At 44.5% G+C, this 20,882-nt stretch overlaps 1 protein-coding gene and 1 long non-coding RNA gene across 2 annotated transcripts; one reads left to right on the forward strand and one right to left on the reverse strand.

Annotated features, from left to right (window-relative positions):
* The first annotated feature begins 308 nt into the window (after positions 1-308).
* On the forward strand, positions 309-8,809 carry LOC116768086 (uncharacterized). Its single transcript, XM_061523434.1, has 2 exons — positions 309-421; positions 1,529-8,809. The coding sequence occupies exons 1-2, from the start codon at positions 415-417 to the stop codon at positions 8,545-8,547; spliced, it is 7,026 nt and encodes a 2,341-aa protein (XP_061379418.1). The 5' UTR covers positions 309-414; the 3' UTR covers positions 8,548-8,809.
* A 4,624-nt stretch (positions 8,810-13,433) lies between these two features.
* On the reverse strand, positions 13,434-14,602 carry LOC133319392 (uncharacterized). Its single transcript, XR_009753022.1, has 4 exons — positions 14,459-14,602; positions 14,256-14,353; positions 14,014-14,143; positions 13,434-13,932 (listed from the first exon to the last, which is right to left on the reverse strand). It is a non-coding gene; the product is annotated as an uncharacterized LOC133319392 (long non-coding RNA).
* Between the last annotated feature and the right edge of the window lie 6,280 nt (positions 14,603-20,882).

The following is a 20,882-nucleotide window of genomic DNA, read 5'->3' on the forward strand; positions in this document are numbered from 1 at the left end:
TATAGTTATTATAAATCATGAATATATTAAAAGAAAAAGACGAAGAATATACATAAAATTATATACTAGGCTTAAAAAAACTATGGACTCTGGCGATCTGGGTACATAAGATCACATATCCGAGCTCAATTCATCAAACATGAAGTAATTTTTCTCTACCGACATTAGGTTTACAATAAAATTGCAATCAAGATAAAAATGAATTATCAACAAATCAGTTTCTCAAAATTCATTTTTTTTAATCAATATATTAATGATTTATCATAACAAAGATTTCTTAGAATCAATATTATAATCAAAGAACGAAATGATAATATGCCATATATAATCGGGATCCGTGTTAATTGCGGACAGTTGTCAATATATTTTTGTTATCAACAATACGTGAATTAAAGGATAGTGATTGAATTAAATATGAAAGGTGGGTACAGTTTACAATAGTCCTCGCTTTTTTGACACTCCATTATAGTAGTTCACGTAATAAACAATAACGGTTCTTATCTAAATATTGTTTGTTTGGAGTAAAGAAAGAATTTTTCCATAGTGTTTCTGTTCCCTCTTAAGGTTTTACGATGAGAATGTGCTAATTTGTGTTTCTATAAAGTAAATATATTTTTATATAACTTTAATTTCGTATTTGTAGGAATATTAAATCTTCTTCTCAAAGGACCTTAATAGACATCAATAGTTTTATGTTGTACAAAAAAATAAGTGTAAAGTTTTACCTACACCTGGGATAAACAGTGTTTATACTATAGCAAAAAAAAAAACTGATATAAAGTGAGAATATACAGATAGATTAAAATGATTTTAAACGTGATGTATGTCGTATATACCTATTATTATGAAATTAATTCAACTTCGCAATCCTTTTCTGAACCTACCACAAAATATTGGACCGGTTTAAATTGGAAGATGGATCTTGAACAGAGCTTATCAGAGTTAAAACCTTTTAATATCCCGAATTTTATACTAATTCGAGTTCAAATATTATAATTTCTATCTGAATATTTTTGTTTCAACATCAGACATCAAAGGCTTCATAGTAATCGAATGATCAAGAGAGCCATAATCTGAATCCTATATTTTTATGTCTATTTTGTTATAAATGTAGGTGCAATCTTTTAAATTAAAATAATTATTTATGTTAATGAACGTATAGATTTGAGAAGTGGACAAATTTATTTTCAATTTAAAATAACCATATAAAAATATAACTTCATTTAATATAAGAAGAATAATATAGTAGAATAAAATAAAAATATTTTTCATTAAAAAAAAGTCACCCGCAAAGTGTTAAAAAGCAAAAACTTGTCTATGATAATATCAAAAGAACTTATCTAACTTCAGAAAACATTTTATTGGAAGCAATTTTTTTTTTATTATAATATTTTTTTATATTGCTACCTCACTTAGACACTGTCGTATCTTTTTTACGACATTTGTTTTTTAAATAACGTGTTCATATATTAACAATATTAAATTCAGTAGATAACAGTTACTAAGTTAAGTCTATTGATATTTTCAGTTGCAGCCCTTTTGGTCTGCGTAATATCTTTAGTCGGCGGGGCAGAAATAAAACTAAATGAAAATGGATGTCCGATAGACTACACAATTGAAAAATTATACAGACATGCGGAATGCAATAAGTATTATCAGTGTTACCAAGGTGATCTAGAAGCACGAATATGTCCGAGCGGTCTTTTATTTAATGCGAATAAAAATGTTTGCGATTGGCCTGCAAATGTCAATTGCGAAATGGAAGCAGAACAGGACCTATTAAAATCAACAATTTTAAGGGCAAATTGTAAATGCAAACCAAAAGACGCACGTGCTATATGCGCACGAAAAGGTTCTGATGGCTTACTTATTGCCCATGAACATTGCGATAAGTTCTATAAATGCTCTCACGGCAAGAACGTTTCCATGAATTGCCCGGAAGGTTTGTTATATAATCCTTATGAGAGCTTATGCGATTATCCCAGCAATGTTAAGTGTGGTGACCGAGTCATTCCAAGCCCAGATGAAAATAAGCCAGGCGATGAAAACGATAACAGCGATAACAACAACGGTAATGAGGATAATAACGGAGGGGACAACAATGGTCCTTGTAATTGTGTTCCAGACGAAGCGCCTGCTATTTGCGGTAAAGCTGGATCCGATGGAATACTCATCGCACATGAACATTGTGATAAGTTTTACAAATGCTCTCACGGCAAGAACGTTTCCATGAGCTGTCCTTCAGGTTTGTTATACAATCCTTACAAAGGATGGTGCGACTATCCAAGCAACGTTAAGTGTGGTGATCGAGTCATTCCAAGCCCAGATGAAAATAAGCCAGGCGATGAAAACGATAATAGTGATAACAACAACGGTAATGAGGATAACAACGGAGGGGACAACAATGGTCCTTGTAATTGTGTTCCAGACGAAGCGCCTGCTATTTGCGGTAAAGCTGGATCCGATGGAATACTCATCGCACATGAACATTGTGATAAGTTTTACAAATGCTCTCACGGCAAGAACGTTTCCATGAGCTGTCCTTCAGGTTTGTTATACAATCCTTACAAAGGATGGTGCGACTATCCAAGCAATGTTAAGTGTGGAGATCGAGTCATTCCAAATCCAAAAGAAGACAAACCAGATAGCGAAGATGGAGACTGTAATGACGACAATGGCAATGACGATAATAACGGAGGGGACAACAATGGCCCTTGTAATTGTGTTCCAGACGAAGCGCCTGCTATTTGCGGTAAAGCTGGATCCGATGGAATACTCATCGCACATGAACATTGTGATAAGTTTTACAAATGCTCTCACGGCAAGAACGTTTCCATGAGCTGTCCTTCAGGTTTGTTATACAATCCTTACAAAGGATGGTGCGACTATCCAAGCAACGTTAAGTGTGGTGATCGAGTCATTCCAAGCCCAGATGAAAATAAGCCAGGCGATGAAAACGATAATAGTGATAACAACAACGGTAATGAGGATAACAACGGAGGGAACAACAATGGTCCTTGTAATTGTGTTCCAGACGAAGCGCCTGCTATTTGCGGTAAAGCTGGATCCGATGGAATACTCATCGCACATGAACATTGTGATAAGTTTTACAAATGCTCTCACGGCAAGAACGTTTCCATGAGCTGTCCTTCAGGTTTGTTATACAATCCTTACAAAGGATGGTGCGACTATCCAAGCAATGTTAAGTGTGGAGATCGAGTCATTCCAAATCCAAAAGAAGACAAACCAGATAGCGAAGATGGAGACTGTAATGACGACAATGGCAATGACGATAATAACGGAGGGGACAACAATGGCCCTTGTAATTGTGTTCCAGACGAAGCGCCTGCTATTTGCGGTAAAGCTGGATCCGATGGAATACTCATCGCACATGAACATTGTGATAAGTTTTACAAATGCTCTCACGGCAAGAACGTTTCCATGAGCTGTCCTTCAGGTTTGTTATACAATCCTTACAAAGGATGGTGCGACTATCCCAGCAACGTTGAGTGTGGTGACCGAGTTATTCCAAACCCAGAAGAAGACAAGCCAGATAAAGAAGATGGAGACTGTGATGATAACAATGGCAATGACGATAACAACGGAGGTGACGACAATGGACCTTGCAACTGTGATCCGGATAAAGCTCCTGCCATTTGTGGCCAACCTGGATCTAATGGGATTCTTATCGCACATGAACATTGTAACAAATTCTACCAATGCTCCCACGGCAAGAACGTAACCATGAACTGTCCGGCTGGTTTGTTGTACAATCCTTACAAAAAATTGTGCGACTATCCAAGCAAAGTTAAGTGTGGTGATCGAGTTATTCCAGACCCAGAAGAAGACAAGCCAGATAACGAAGATGGTGACTGTGATGATGACAATGGCAATGACGATAACAACGGAGGTGACGACAATGGACCTTGCAACTGTGATCCGGATAAAGCTCCTGCCATTTGTGGCCAACCTGGATCTAATGGGATTCTTATCGCACATGAACATTGTAACAAATTCTACCAATGCTCCAACGGCAAGAACGTAACCATGAACTGTCCGGCTGGTTTGTTATACAATCCTTACAAAAAATTGTGCGACTATCCAAGCAAAGTTAAGTGTGGTGATCGAGTTATTCCAGACCCAGAAGAAGACAAGCCAGATAACGAAGATGGTGACTGTGATGATGACAATGGCAATGACGATAACAACGGAGGTGACGACAATGGACCTTGCAACTGTGATCCGGATAAAGCTCCTGCCATTTGTGGCCAACCTGGATCTAATGGGATTCTTATCGCACATGAACATTGTAACAAATTCTACCAATGCTCCAACGGCAAGAACGTAACCATGAACTGTCCGGCTGGTTTGTTATACAATCCTTACAAAAAATTGTGCGACTATCCAAGCAAAGTTAAGTGTGGTGATCGAGTTATTCCAGACCCAGAAGAAGACAAGCCAGATAACGAAGATGGAGACTGTGATGATGACAATGGCAATGACGATAACAACGGAGGTGACGACAATGGACCTTGCAACTGTGATCCGGATAAAGCACCTGCCATTTGTGGTCAACCTGGATCTGATGGGATTCTTGTAGCACATGAACATTGTGACAAGTTCTACAAATGCTCTAACGGCAAAAACGTTTCCATGAATTGCCCGGCAGGTTTGTTATACAATCCTTACAAAGGATGGTGCGACTATCCCAGCAACGTTGAGTGTGGTGACCGAGTTATTCCAAACCCAGAAGAAGACAAGCCAGATAACGAAGATGGTGACTGTGATGATGACAATGGCAATGACGATAACAACGGAGGTGACGACAATGGACCTTGCAACTGTGATCCGGATAAAGCTCCTGCCATTTGTGGCCAACCTGGATCTAATGGGATTCTTATCGCACATGAACATTGTAACAAATTCTACCAATGCTCCAACGGCAAGAACGTAACCATGAACTGTCCGGCTGGTTTGTTATACAATCCTTACAAAAAATTGTGCGACTATCCAAGCAAAGTTAAGTGTGGTGATCGAGTTATTCCAGACCCAGAAGAAGACAAGCCAGATAACGAAGATGGAGACTGTGATGATGACAATGGCAATGACGATAACAACGGAGGTGACGACAATGGACCTTGCAACTGTGATCCGGATAAAGCACCTGCCATTTGTGGTCAACCTGGATCTGATGGGATTCTTGTAGCACATGAACATTGTGACAAGTTCTACAAATGCTCTAACGGCAAAAACGTTTCCATGAATTGCCCGGCAGGTTTGTTATACAATCCTTACAAAGGATGGTGCGACTATCCCAGCAACGTTGAGTGTGGTGACCGAGTTATTCCAAACCCAGAAGAAGACAAGCCAGATAACGAAGATGGAGACTGTGATGATGACAATGGCAATGACGATAACAACGGAGGTGACGACAATGGACCTTGCAACTGTGATCCGGATAAAGCTCCTGCCATTTGTGGTCAACCTGGATCTGATGGGATTCTTGTAGCACATGAACATTGTAACAAGTTCTACAAATGCTCTAACGGCAAAAACGTTTCCATGAATTGCCCGGCAGGTTTGTTATACAATCCTTACAAAGGATGGTGCGACTATCCCAGCAACGTTGAGTGTGGTGACCGAGTTATTCCAAACCCAGAAGAAGACAAGCCAGATAACGAAGATGGAGACTGTGATGATGACAATGGCAATGACGATAACAACGGAGGTGACGACAATGGACCTTGCAACTGTGATCCGGATAAAGCTCCTGCCATTTGTGGCCAACCTGGATCTGATGGGATTCTTATCGCACATGAACATTGTGACAAGTTCTACAAATGCTCTAACGGCAAAAACGTTTCCATGAATTGCCCGGCAGGTTTGTTATACAATCCTTACAAAGGATGGTGCGACTATTCCAGCAACGTTGAGTGTGGTGACCGAGTTATTCCAAACCCAGAAGAAGACAAGCCAGATAACGAAGATGGAGACTGTGATGATGACAATGGCAATGACGATAACAACGGAGGTGACGACAATGGACCTTGCAACTGTGATCCGGATAAAGCACCTGCCATTTGTGGTCAACCTGGATCTGATGGGATTCTTGTAGCACATGAACATTGTGACAAGTTCTACAAATGCTCTAACGGCAAAAACATTTCCATGAATTGCCCGGCAGGTTTGTTATACAATCCTTACAAAGGATGGTGCGACTATCCCAGCAACGTTGAGTGTGGTGACCGAGTTATTCCAAACCCAGAAGAAGACAAGCCAGATAACGAAGATGGAGACTGTGATGATGACAATGGCAATGACGATAACAACGGAGGTGACGATAATGGACCTTGCAACTGTGATCCGGATAAAGCTCCTGCCATTTGTGGCCAACCTGGATCTAATGGGATTCTTATCGCACATGAACATTGTAACAAATTCTACCAATGCTCCAACGGCAAGAACGTAACCATGAACTGTCCGGCTGGTTTGTTATACAATCCTTACAAAAAAATGTGCGACTATCCAAGCAAAGTTAAGTGTGGTGATCGAGTTATTCCAGACCCAGAAGAAGACAAGCCAGATAACGAAGATGGAGACTGTGATGATGACAATGGCAATGACGATAACAACGGAGGTGACGACAATGGACCTTGCAACTGTGATCCGGATAAAGCTCCTGCCATTTGTGGCCAACCTGGATCTAATGGGATTCTTATCGCACATGAACATTGTAACAAATTCTACCAATGCTCCAACGGCAAGAACGTAACCATGAACTGTCCGGCTGGTTTGTTATACAATCCTTACAAAAAAATGTGCGACTATCCAAGCAAAGTTAAGTGTGGTGATCGAGTTATTCCAGACCCAGAAGAAGACAAGCCAGATAACGAAGATGGAGACTGTGATGATGACAATGGCAATGACGATAACAACGGAGGTGACGACAATGGACCTTGCAACTGTGATCCGGATAAAGCTCCTGCCATTTGTGGCCAACCTGGATCTAATGGGATTCTTATCGCACATGAACATTGTAACAAATTCTACCAATGCTCCAACGGCAAGAACGTAACCATGAACTGTCCGGCTGGTTTGTTATACAATCCTTACAAAAAAATGTGCGACTATCCAAGCAAAGTTAAGTGTGGTGATCGAGTTATTCCAGACCCAGAAGAAGACAAGCCAGATAACGAAGATGGAGACTGTGATGATGACAATGGCAATGACGATAACAACGGAGGTGACGACAATGGACCTTGCAACTGTGATCCGGATAAAGCACCTGCCATTTGTGGTCAACCTGGATCTGATGGGATTCTTGTAGCACATGAACATTGTGACAAGTTCTACAAATGCTTTAACGGCAAAAACGTTTCCATGAATTGCCCGGCAGGTTTGTTATACAATCCTTACAAAGGATGGTGCGACTATCCCAGCAACGTTGAGTGTGGTGACCGGGTTATTCCAAAACCAGAAGAAGACAAGCCAGATAATGAGGATGGAGATTGTGAAGACGACAATAACGGAGGTGACAATGATGGACCCTGTAATTGTATTCCAGATGAAGCTCCCATTATTTGTGCTAGACAAGGTTCCCATGGAATACTTATAGCACACAAACATTGTAATAAGTTCTACGTATGTGTCAACGGCAGAAATGTAACTATGAATTGTCCTGCTGGATTATTCTATAATCCCTATAAAGAGGTGTGTGATTTTCCTAACAATGTTAAGTGTGGAGACCGTATCATTGTGGACCCTGAAGATGAAAAGCCAGAGGAAGAGGAAGATAACGGAAATGATGATAACAATGGAGAAGATGGGAATGGACCTTGCAATTGTAATCCAGGTGAAGCACCCGCTATTTGCGCTAGAGCCGGATCCGATGGAGTATTTATTGCACATGAACATTGCAACAAGTTCTATCAATGCGCTCATGGTAGAAACGTGACCATAAGTTGCCCGGCAGGATTGTTATATAATCCTTATAAGAAGAGGTGTGATTACCCGGATAATGTTAAGTGTAATGACCGAATTATTCCAGATCCAGAAGAACCAGATAACGAAAACGAAGATGATAACAATGGAGGTGATAATGATGGATCTTGTAATTGTGTTCCAGAGGAAGCGCCTGAAATATGCGCAAAGATTGGGTCTGATGGAACACTTATTGCACATCAATATTGTGACAAATATTACGCCTGTATGCACGGCAGGAATGTGACAATGCGTTGTCCTGCAGGTTTATTATATAATCCGTACAGACAATGGTGCGATTACCCGAATAATGTAAAGTGTGGCGACCGCATAAACCCAGAACAAGACAGGGATACTTGCAATTGCAGTCTATCTTATGCTTTAACGACTTGCGAAAATGAAAACACAAATGGAAAAATCATTGCTCATGAAATATGTGATCGGTTTTATTCTTGCTCTAATAAGGAGCCGGTTGAGTTATTATGTCCTGAGGGACTACTTTTTGATGCAAAGAAACAAATTTGTGACTGGCCAAGCAATGTTGACTGTGGAGAAAGGATTCAATGATTTTAACTGGCTATTGACATAAAAGAAGTAATATTATTTATATCCAGTCATTATATTTATTAAACATAAATTATTTATTAGAATCTATTTTTAATATATCTATTATATATTATCTTTGCTTATTTTTTTTACGTTAACATATTATTTTATTAACAATTATTCATTTAAATAAAAATGTTACTAAATACTAAATTTTGATCATCGTTTACAAAATTTGCTTATATTATTTTATAAGATTTTTGAAATAAATAATTCGAACTCATTTTATTTTCTTTATTCGTAATAGCTACGACTACACAATATATACATATGAACTATAATAATCTTCAAAAGAAAAATGTGTAAGACAAGAACTGTTCTTTGGGACGTAACAATACGCAAAAACGTGACGTACATACGTGCTAGTTACGCTAGCTACAGATGGAAGGCCGAAGGAAAACTAAAGATTACTTTAAAGTAATGTTTATTAAAATAAATCTTACAACATTACTTAATTAACGACCTACTCGATGTAAACTTGCACAATACATGGTGATGGTAAAATTATTGAACAGTATTTATACAATTTTAGGTCCCAGTTAATATTCCCGATCATTTGGCATCATTCTTTGGTTCAAGTTTTACACACTTGAGAAATAAATAATTAATTTCTGGGTGCAATTTATCATACTTCAATAAATCAACGTAGATTCTTAGTCATCATCCTCATCATCAGCCTATAGGAACCCACTGCTGAGCAAAGGACTCTTCTCACACAGAGAAGGTTAGAGCATTAATCACCACGCTCGCTCAAGACAGGTTGGCGATTTCAATCTTATGATTTGAAATTATTCTTACTGACGGTTAACATTTGAGAAATGAGTACTTCCTTATTGATTGCTTACTTACTCTACATTTAAAGAATAACATAAAATATATGTTATTTTTTGTTAAATTACTTTTTTTTTCAAAGGCGGCAAAAAAGTAGACGGCCCTCCTGATGGAGGGTAGTCACCGTCGCCCATAAACATCTGCAACATCCCTGTTGCAGATGCATTGCCGACCTTGATTGTTTGAGATGGAGAGGAAAAGGTAGGAAAAGGACAGGGCAGGAAAGGGTGGGAACAGGAAAAGACCCGCCGGCTCTCTCACTCACCGGACGAAACGCAGCCATTAAAGACTAGTTCACGCCGATCTTCTGTGAGAGGGTGGTACTTCCTCGGTCGAGCCAACCTACGTTCGAGCTGTAGTAACTAGACCACAGCTAGGCTCTACCACCTTAAAATACTAAATAATTCAAATTCTCGTATGCAATAAAGTTATACTTTAAATTTAATCACTAAATTTCACGTTCACTAAACTGACTGGATAAATTTGAGCAGATAACCCACACCTTCACACTAAACCAACCAGACCAATGCTGATAAAATTGTGATATGTTGAAAGTTTTTATCTTGGTATAATATATCCCTATATTTTATTACAAATAGAGGAGGCGCTAAGCAAGGACTTTCTAATTATTATTTCTCAGTCCTTCATACCAATAAAAGATTACTTAGTGACCGGTACAACGGTAATAGAGAGTCATAAAATGTTTTAAAATATCATTATGCTCAAAAAGAACTAGCATATTTTTAAACACAGTTAAAACTTATAAAACTATATTTTACTTTTTTTTTTCGTACCTGGGGAAATGCTTTACACGGTTCTCGCTCGTCAGAGTAGTCGATATACTCACAAAAACCCTATGGGACTCTTTTTTGGTAGTTTAACAATCTCTGGAAATTCTATGGTATTTTAAAGAATTGTAAGTGTAATATTAAAAACTTCTTTATCAAGTTTTATAACCTGATAAATATAAATTTAACTCTACTTTTGACATTTTCCACTAACTAGGAGCTAAAGAAAATTTTTTATTTATTTTGGGCTCGATAAGGTGTTAGTGTTAATGGAAATTAAAAAAAATTCTTTGCAAAGCTCACAAAATCCATGACGGATATGGTTAAAGAAATACAAACCTATTTCAATACGTTTATTTTAACTGCGAACAAAGTGACGTCATCGTAACACACAGATCTAACGTGGGTGAAATTTCCTCGTCAGCTTCGCACGCATCTACAATGACCTGTCGTCGAGGATTTCCCACCTTAATATGTATTATAGTTCATCTAGTCCAAGTTATTGTTTCTATAAAAATCATATTTAACACACCAGTAGATGGTTTTTATTTGCAATTGAATTGATATCATTTAAGTATATATCGGCGCAAGCAGCTTCAACGACGGATGCAACATGAAAATAACTGGCATCAATTATTATAACACCTTATTGGTCGTCGTTACTATTGTTAAAAGTAAAACGAAATCAAAGAGAATAGAACTATGTTTGAATTCTGGTTTAAATATGACGTCTGGACGCACGACAGGGGACTGCAGAGTTCAGCGAGTGCGGAGCATAAAGAACCTTCGAGAAATACAAGAACATTTAGAAGAATTGAAGTTTCATTTTAAAATATCTGGAACTTACTGAAACAAGTGACATTAGAGACGTCAGCGAGGCTGGCGTCCTGTCTTTAAAAACAATGAATTTGGAATAAAATCCGATATCAGAAGTGGGATCGCTCCTGTGATCAGTTACTGCCGGTCTTAGTGTATTTGTAAATCCTGATCCAGCTCAAGAAAATAATCATCCGGAGAACTTGCGTAATGAAGAACGCTCCTCAGTCTTTCATGCAAATGATGTCAACAATGCAGAGCGTGACCGAACGTTTGCTACTAAAAAAAACAAGGGATAAGATTAAAATTACTAACAGGATCATATTAATATTATCATCTTTTGATCCCGGTGATAGTGTGTGTGTTCGGGATTGATTCAAACGCATCTTTACGGCTGTAAATACGTACCAAATCAGTAACTACGACATTAGAATTAAAGTCTTTTAAAGGAGCGAGCTAGAAAGTGTGCAGACGATTGGTTAGTTGCAACATCTACACAAGAGGCATTACGTGAGACCATAGCTAACATTTGTTATTATCCTTTGAGCTAACCTCGTGTCCATGATGTATTCTGAAGAGAACCATGAGATTCTGTAGGGAAGGCTTGTGGTACCGTGACAAGACAATTATACACCACAGATCTGGAGAGCGTGACCTCTGAGCTAATCGCGTGTTACCCTTGAGCTAACCACGGGTCCTTGATGTATCCATAAGAGAACCATGAGATTCCGTAGGGATGCCTTGTGGAGCCGTGAGAAGACAAGTCTACACCACAGATGTAGAGAGCGTACCTCTGAACTAATCGCGTGTTACTCTTGAGCCAACCACAGGTCCTTGCTGTATCCTTAAGAATACCATGAGATGACGTAGGGAGGCCTTGGGAAGACATGAGTAGAAAGGTACTCACTCGATCTATAAGAACTTGCATGATTTTAATATCAAACTACTAAGACCATTGCTTTATTTAAATACGACAATAGACATACTCTTCACAGTAATATTTGCAACATGTCTGGTTAACACACGGCAGTGCCTCTACAAAAACGATGCTGTAATTCAAACGAAAGCATACTCGACTCCAAAATCCTGATCAAATACATCTATTGCGAATATAACTAATTTCTGTTCCTTTTCTGCTAACCGTGATCATGCGTTTGAATCGTGTTTCCGACGAGAAAAAGAAGATGACGCCGAATTTCAATTCAATATCGACTGTTCCAGGTTTTGAAACGACTACTGATATGTTAACCGGAGCAGATTTATTACGCGATAAGAATACACGTGGAAAATTTAGTATCCTTGCCGATGTTTTGCCCATACGAACAAGTCAATTATGCTTTGACAGTTTAGATTACAATTTGACAATCAGTCCGTTTAAATCGAAGTAATGCACCAACACATTCAAAACAGGATGGTCGAGGCGGAAAGAAGATACAAAGCTAGGTTTTTGAGAGACCGTGGATGACTTTGAAATGTGGCACATGACCAGCTACGAATGTGGCACATGACCAGCTACGATGAGACTTCACAGCGTCTGAGGGACGACACAGAATTACTAAGCAAGCAGTAAGGTGGACTGTTCGCCTACCTAATAGTTATCCGGTGAGCGTATTTCATTTTGTTCAAATTACTTCATTCAAACGCATTCCATAAATCGTTGCTAGTAATGTGATTGTCTAACACTTAGTTTGAGATATATTACTATAAAAGATGCATTTGGCGTGCGGATCCGAACCATAACAAAAAAAAAATAATAATAATAATAAAAAATAAAAAATATTTTAATAAAAAATAATGTAGACGGATGGAGACGTCTTACGACAAATAAAAAAAAATAGAAAAAAAAAAATGTGGAGACGTCCTATGACATATGTTATGAATGTTCGTGTGATGCCCCAAAGCCATAAGTAGATTAAATAATTGGACGTGATATTATGATTTCGTCTCACGATGAGTCGTAATGAACAACGTAACCCATACGACCACAACAAATTTGTTAACCATAACTATAACAATATAAAGTTATCTAGGTTTACTGTGGAAGTACCTAGACTACATAAGTATCTCTCTGTTATCACAGAAAACAATGCAGAGCACGCATTAGTATAACCGTATCGGCATGACTTCGGACGATGAAGCATCAATTCTTGAACCTGGCCCATCTACTCTACGAGACCTGCAACGGGTACGAGAACATAACGAAAGCTAAGCAAGAGAGGACACATCACCAGGCAGGTGCAGAGCACGCACCGCCTGCCAGAATGGCCGTATCGGCGCAAGCAGCTTCAACGACGGATGCAACATGAAAATAACTGGCATCAATTATTATAACACGTTATTGGTCGTCGTTACTATTGTTAAAAGTAAAACGAAATCAAAGAGAATAGAACTATGTTTGAATTCTGGTTTAAATATGACTTCTGGACGCACGACAGGGGACTGCAGAGTTCAGCGAGTGCGGAGCATAAAGAACCTTCGAGAAATACAAGAACATTTAGAAGAATTGAAGTTTCATTTTAAAATATCTGGAACTTACTGAAACAAGTGACATTAGAGACGTCAGCGAGGCTGGCGTCCTGTCTTTAAAACAATGAATTTGTAATAAAATCCGATATATACAATGTTATGCATTTGTTATATTCCTACCTACTTAATCTCTTCGGTTATTTATTATAATGATTATTAACTGAGCCTTTCAATTATTGTTTAAAGTTGCTTTAGCCAAATTAATGCATATATTGATTGGACTTAAAAAGAAACAATAATATTATCATTAACATTTGACATTACCATATTTCAGAAATCTAATTATTTCATACTAAAAAGTGTACTCTTGCCTTAACGATGGATATCACTGTATCTCCGAGAACAAACTTTTATTTAGTTAAGAAGATTAAATTTCTCCGTAACACTGGAAATTGTATTATAACCTTTAAGCTGCAATTGGAAAAATCCTGAAGTTCAAGGACAATTGCTGGATAATTAAACTTACCAAAGAATAAATTATATGAAGAATTTGTAAAGGAAAAAGTTGGAATGAGGGGATAAAGGACCTCATCTAGTAATCATAGCAGATGAATTTAATGTATTCTTAAAGTATGCACTTCAAGCATATAAGAAAACTAAAAATGTATAAAATAATACCATTATCAATAATGATTACCAAAACAAAGTAAAATCTAATTCTCTAATTTTAAAGTAACTTGTTCCAAGAAAGCAGAATATATTACTAACAGAATGCAGGATACTAAACAAGTCGTTTGGCCTCTCATCACGACAATGCCTGTTGGGACAACACTATCATTATCCGCTGTAGGTTTCAGTTTGACTATCTGGAATTTGTTTCATTACATGAAAATACGAAAAATTCAAACAAAATGCAGGTCAACAAAAACGTTGGATCTTCTCCAAGATATGTTTCTTTCTTTAAACGTAACTATTTAGCTGCTGAATTGCCGATCCGATGACGAGTCCCGAAATTCTATTCGCTTATTACGGTTTTTTTTTGATAAATCTTAATTTTGAATGCAATTTTCTTCTCGAGTGGAAATTTTATACTAAATAAATTTTTAAAAGGCGTTGCTAACGCGATTTTAGAAACATTCTTTTTAATGTTACGATTTTACATTATTTTTGGCCAGCACTTTTTACTTTGCATAAGTACGTTAAGTTATATATATATATATATATATATATATATATATAGTTTATATATATATATATATATATATATTGAAATTAACAAACTTATTGTTGATATTAACTTTAACGTCAGGCTTTCCGAGTTTGATTCTGAGATGAAAATATATGACACTATAAAAATATATAAATAAATGATATTGGAAAAAAATGTTTACTACACTAATGGAAAGAAATGAAGGGATACAAAAGACGCAATCGATATTTCATTCGATTTTTTAAATCTTCGTATGGAAACAAAAACGACGATAACATCGACGAGGAAGGGGTGCAGACTGTTTTGGAGTCTCAATAAAAGTATATGAAATTTGTCTCTTAACCCAGGCCAGTATCCTGACTGCTCTATCTGGTTATTGCTGCAAAAACTGAAGCGCTGGCTACCCCTTTTTTTTTTTTTTTGGTAACGAGGGGAAATCTTCTGAAAGACTTCCGACCGGGTGGTCGGGGTATGTGGGATTTTTACCCACTAAAACCACCTCGACGTTCTCGGCGCAGTGCGTAAGCTAGTGTAACGGGGACGGCCTGCCATTCATCCGTTCACTACGCACGAGCCCCTAAAAGGGGACTCCGCCTTCGGTAGGAGAGGTGGGCCCCACCCACACCCCCCTTCCTTCTCCAAGAACTGCCTGCCAGAACGTAAGGCCTGCAGCTCTCCATTTGCCTGGATCATCGGGCATCGGATTACCCCTCCGACACCCGCAGGCTCCTCTCACTGGGGAGGCATTTGGCGGGCATAAGCCCGCTGCCTACGACCCAGCCTACGTCGGCGCATCGGCGCCGAGGAGGGATCATCTTCCCTCCCCCTTTCGGCAGTCTCCTTCCGCGAGATGACAACCTCACAGAAAGAGACCACCGCCGCCCAGGCCCTCTCACTACCTACCATAGCCTTGACTACGGCCGGCAGCGAAAGGTCCGCGCCAACTTCGGTGATTAGTTGGCGACGCTCCGCTTCCCACGAAGGGCACTCCGCTAATGTGTGGTCGGGCGTATCATCCACGCAACTGCAATGGTGACACGCCGCCGTCGGCTCTCTTCCGACTATGTGGCACAGATACCGCCCGAAGCTACCGTGCCCCGAGAGGATCTGCACCAGCCGGAAGGTCAAGGAACCGTGTCCGCGATCCACCCACTCCTTAAGGAGCGGTCGAATCGCCTCCACGGTGCGCAACCCGGCCACTGGCTCGGAGAGCCGCCGCCTCCATCGACGGAGTAGCTCCTCGTGTGCGGAGCGTCGCCAACCATCCACCGGATCCCAGGGCGGATTCACACCCTGGGATCGAGCTCGTGCGCGCCACTGGTGCACCTCCGCCAGAACTTGGGCGACCAAGTTCCAGGGAGGCGTCCCAGCGAGCACGCAAGCCGCCTCGTGGGAGACCGTGCGGTATCCACGCACCACTCTCAAAGCCATGACGCGCTGCGCTCTGTGCAGCGACGCCACGTTCGGCCTCGAGAGGGCACCGGCCCACACTGGTGCTCCGTACAGCGCCATCGAACGCAACACGCCGGTGTACAAGCGCCGGCATGTCGCGCTTGGACCACCGAGATTGGGCAGAAGCCTTCCGAGAGTGTTCGCCGTCCCGAGTAATTTCGGGACGAGACCGCGAAAGTGCTCCCGGAAGTTCCACCTACCGTCCAGAGTCAGCCCCAGATATTTCATCCGGGGACTGAGCTCGACGCGGACGCCGCAGATGTTGATGCTGGCGCCCGGCGGTGGTCGTGCTCGAGGGCCGTGGAACAGGAGGGCCTCGGTTTTGTCGAGACCCACCCTCAGCCCGAGCATCTCGATGCGCCGTACTATCGAGGCGGCGCCCGCTTCAGCTCGCAACGTCGCCTCTGCCAGGTCCACGCCTTGGGCCCCGACGAGCGTGTCGTCCGCATAGCAGACGACGCTCAGCCCGGTCTGGAGGGCGCCGCGAAGTACGAAGTCGTACCCCAAGTTCCACAGGAGCGGCCCGAGGACCGACCCCTGCGGAACCCCGCAGCGCACCTCGTGGCGATGGACCCTACCGTTTCTCCCCACGAACGAGATCTCTCGTTCGCGGAGATAGGACCCGATGGTCTGCCGGATGTAAAGTGGCAGACCATGGTATCTGAGGGCCTCTTCAATGACACCGAACGGAAGGGTGTTGAATGCGTTGGAGATGTCCAGGGACACCGCCAACATCACCCCACCCCCCGAAACGGCATCATCGGCGAGTTCCCTCAGCTTCGAGATGGCATCGATCGTAGACCGGCCACCCCGAAAACCATACTGGCACTCGGCCAGGTCGGGTCCGTTGCTGCTTAAGTGTGCGACGACACGGGTAGCTAGGATACGCTCGAAGAGCTTCCCCGCGTCGTCTAGCAGCACTATGGGACGGTATGCAGACCTTCTTTCTGGAGGAGAACGAGTCGCCCTTCTTTCCAACACGATGGAAAGCGACCCGATCTCAAACACTCGTTGAGGATCTCCACGAACCAGTCGGCCAACTCGCCCAGGGCCAGGGCCAGGACACGTCCGGGGACGCCGTCCGGCCCAGGGGCGGTTTTCTTGGCTTTGAGCGGCCGCAGAGACTCCTCGAGTTCCTCCAGAGAGACGGGCGGAATAAATTCCACCCGGTCCGGCCCGCGTGAAGTGCCAGCCTCCGCTAGCATCGAGTGCGCCGTCTCCGCAGGGAATAAGGCACTCACGACGCTTCGCAGAAGCTCCGGCTCCAGACTCTCCGTGACCGGGGCCGTCTGGGCCCGGATCTTATTCCGGGCACCGAGATACGGACGCCCCCACGGGTCATTGTCCAGACGCGCAAGCAACTCCTCGCGAGCCGACTCCTTCGACCTGCAGATTGCGAGCTGAAGCCCGCTCTTCGCTCCGTTGAAGGCGTCACGAAACCGACTTTCGACGGCTTCGTTACGAGGGTGCCGCCTCCGTTGTCGGATATACTGGCGTCTCGCCACCGCGCAAGCCGCACGCAGCTGCGCGATCTCTGACGTCCACCAGTACACCTGGCGTCTGGGGGAGCGTTGCGCGACGCGAGGCATCGCAGCATCGCAAATCCGCCACAGGCTGTGGCGAAATTTGCGCGCCTCCCCATCCACCGAAACGGGCTGCTCCACTCGCATCGTCCAAGCTTGGACGATCGACGCCTCCACCGCCATGTCCCTGTCGAGCTCGGTCAGGGACCACCGTGGGAACGCCGAAGCGTTCCCGACGGGTCGGCGGCGGAACGAAGAGCCATCCTGTGGGGCCAACTCGAACCTGATGAAGAAGTGGTCCGACAGCGTCTCAACCTCATCCAGGACTCGCCAGTCACGTACACGCGTTGCAACCGCAGGAGCAGCGAACGAAAGGTCCACTATGGATTCGCCCTGCGGTCGTACGCACGTGACTGCTCTGCCCCGGTTGAGGAGGGATAGGCCAGCCGCTGCAGCCCACTCCTCCACCACCTCCCCGCGAGCGTCCGTAGCGGGCGATTGCCACACCGTACTGTGGGCATTAAAGTCACCGAGGACAATTGCTTGTCTCGGCGACGCACGTCTTACCTCAGCCCCGACCTCGTCGAGGAGTCTTTCGATCTCCACGACGGGCTTCCTCGGAGCGAGGTAGACGCCCACAAGTATGAAGTCGCCCCACTGAGCCACGACATACCCTTCTCCCCTTCTGATGACAGAGAGAGGAGAAGAGGAGCGCGCACCCGGTGAGATGACTACCGCCACAGACTGCTCCGCATCACATACCCAATTCGAGCGATCGGGCACGTAATACGGCTCGCAGAGAACTGCCACATCGATGGACCACTCCACCATGGACTGCAAGCAAAGGTCTTGCGGTCCAGGGGAATGGTTCAGGTTCGCCTGGAGGAACCTTATGGTTGTGCAAGCCATTACACTTCCATGGGCACCTCCAGCGCGGCAGATTTAGAGGGCGGGGGGACCGAGGATTTTCCGGGCCCCTTACCCTTCCTACGCTTCGGTGGGTGGCACTGTTTGCCCCCCACCATGTGATTGGAGGCGACTCCCGCCTCCGCACAGATCGGACACTTCGCGTCCGACGTGCAGGCCTCAGCGATGTGTCCTTCACCGCCGCAACGGAAGCACAGACGGCTGCGGTCGGTTTTGGACGGACATCTGAGGCCCGCATGTCCCACCTCCAGGCACCGGTAGCATCGCATAGGGCGTGGCTCCAGCGGCGTCACCCGTGCCGAGCTCCAGCCGACCAAAAGGCGGCCGGCTTCGGCTAGGCACTTGGCAACCTCCACTGGGCACCTCACCCAAGCAGCCCCGGTGCTGAAGGACCCGCGGGAGCGGATCGGCCCTACCCGTATTTGCTCGACAGAGCAATTGCCCTGCCGGGCGACCGCAGCGAGGACGTCCTCCTTAGTGACGGAGTCGTCCAAACCGGTGATTCGCAGTTCCCCGCTTTTCACCGGTCTGGCGACTTTCACCTCAGGGACGAGCTCCCGGAGTTTTTGCGCCAGGAGGTCGGCTTTCGCCTCCCCCGCGCTCTCCGGCAGCTCGAACATGCGGGCTCCCGTCACCGTCTTCTTGCAGACGAGACCCATCGGCAGTCCTAGCTCTGCCAGGTTGAGTCCCGCCCGCGCCGTTTTGAGGACGTCCTCGTACGTCCTTTCTGAATCCCGCGGCAGCGTAATTACCACAGCAGGATTCTTCACGCTCTTGAGGCTCCTCTTCTTCTTCTTCTTTTCCTTCTTCTTCTCCTTGGCCGGCTTCTTCGCCTTCGGCCCCTCTTGGGGTGGGGCTGCTGGCGGGCCAGTCTTCTTCTTTCCCTTCTTCTTTACCACCTCCGTCCATGTCTTGTCCATGGATGGAGGCGGCGGGGGCAGAGGTCTCGTCATCTTCTCCTGTTCTCTTGTGGCACCGTTCTTTTTCCTGCTCGCCACTCTGCCTGCCGACTCAGCCACAGCAGCCGACGCAGGCGCTGGGGGTGGCCTCTTGTCCGCCGCTAGGGGCGGCCTCAGGCGCTTTTCGGGGAGCAGCCGGTCTGCGATCCCCTGGAGCTTCGCGTCCATCATGGCACCTAGGTCCCTCATGAGGGACCCGCGAAGCTCCTCCTCGCTCTTCCCATCTCGTGCTGGTTTCGGGGCAGTGGCGAGCAGGTCCATGTCTGCCCGCAAGCGGGCCTGCCCCTCTCTCAGGAGCCCCAGCTCCTTCTCCAGCAGCGAGCTCTTCTTCCTTTCTTCCTCTAGCCGGGCTCGAAGAATTTCATTCTCCTCGCCGCTGGTCCGCTGCAGGAGAACTTCCTTCGCCTCCCCCAGGAGTGCCGCCGATGTCTTCAAGGCCCTGACGTATCCGCCCTTCAAGTTCTTAGACTTGAGGGCTACTTCGACTATAGAGCTCAGGGCCCTCTCCATCTCCTTCGCGAGGCACGAGGCCGGCATCGTCTTCACTGACGACAGGGCCACCTCGACCCGGCGCGTCGACCTCGCCACCGTATCCTCCTCCGAGTTCGACTCGCCTTCCTCCACTGCCCGTCCTCTCTTCACCGCAGTAGCGAAGGAGGACTTAGCACTTCCGCCGGACGAACTCCCGCCTGACTGTCGTCTGGTCGCTGGCCGCTTCCGAAAAAGCGCCAGGCTCGTCGGCGTACCGGCAATGAAGGCGGAGCGCGTCTCCTCCGTCTCCATTTCACTCCCACTCGTTGTACGCGGGCTTCTTCTAACTGCTCCTCCCGCCTCACTCTTGGACGCTAGTGGCTGGCGCGCCACTGTTCGCACCGCCGACGCGTCTACGGGCTCCTCGTCGGAACTCACCACCATCACTTTATCCACTTTGTTTGCTGTTCGATGTCCTTTTTTCAAGCCAGGTCCCGTGCCCACTGCACCTCGTCCCAGAGAGTCCTTAGAAGAAGGACTCCCGAAGCGGTTGTTGCCCCCCAGAATACGAGGGGCAGACCGGCGAACCGGTGAGGGATTCTCCAGCCGCGGCGCGGCTGGTACCCTCCTGGGGTAGATCGTTTTTGCAACTCGCTTTCATATTCAAAAACTTCTCCGATGACCTACATCGTCGTCCCGCCTCGGGGGCGGGAACCCCTTGGTCGCTCGGTGGCTGAGATACCCCCCAGCCGCTCCCGGAGAAGCATCCCCTAGCCGCGCCCCGCAACTAGGAGAATTTGGGGATTTTTTATAGAGGTTTACTCCTCGCAGCTGACGCCCCCGTGTCCTCTCA

This window comes from Danaus plexippus, chromosome 19, assembly GCF_018135715.1.
Source record: "Danaus plexippus chromosome 19, MEX_DaPlex, whole genome shotgun sequence".
NCBI lineage: Eukaryota > Metazoa > Arthropoda > Insecta > Lepidoptera > Nymphalidae > Danaus > Danaus plexippus.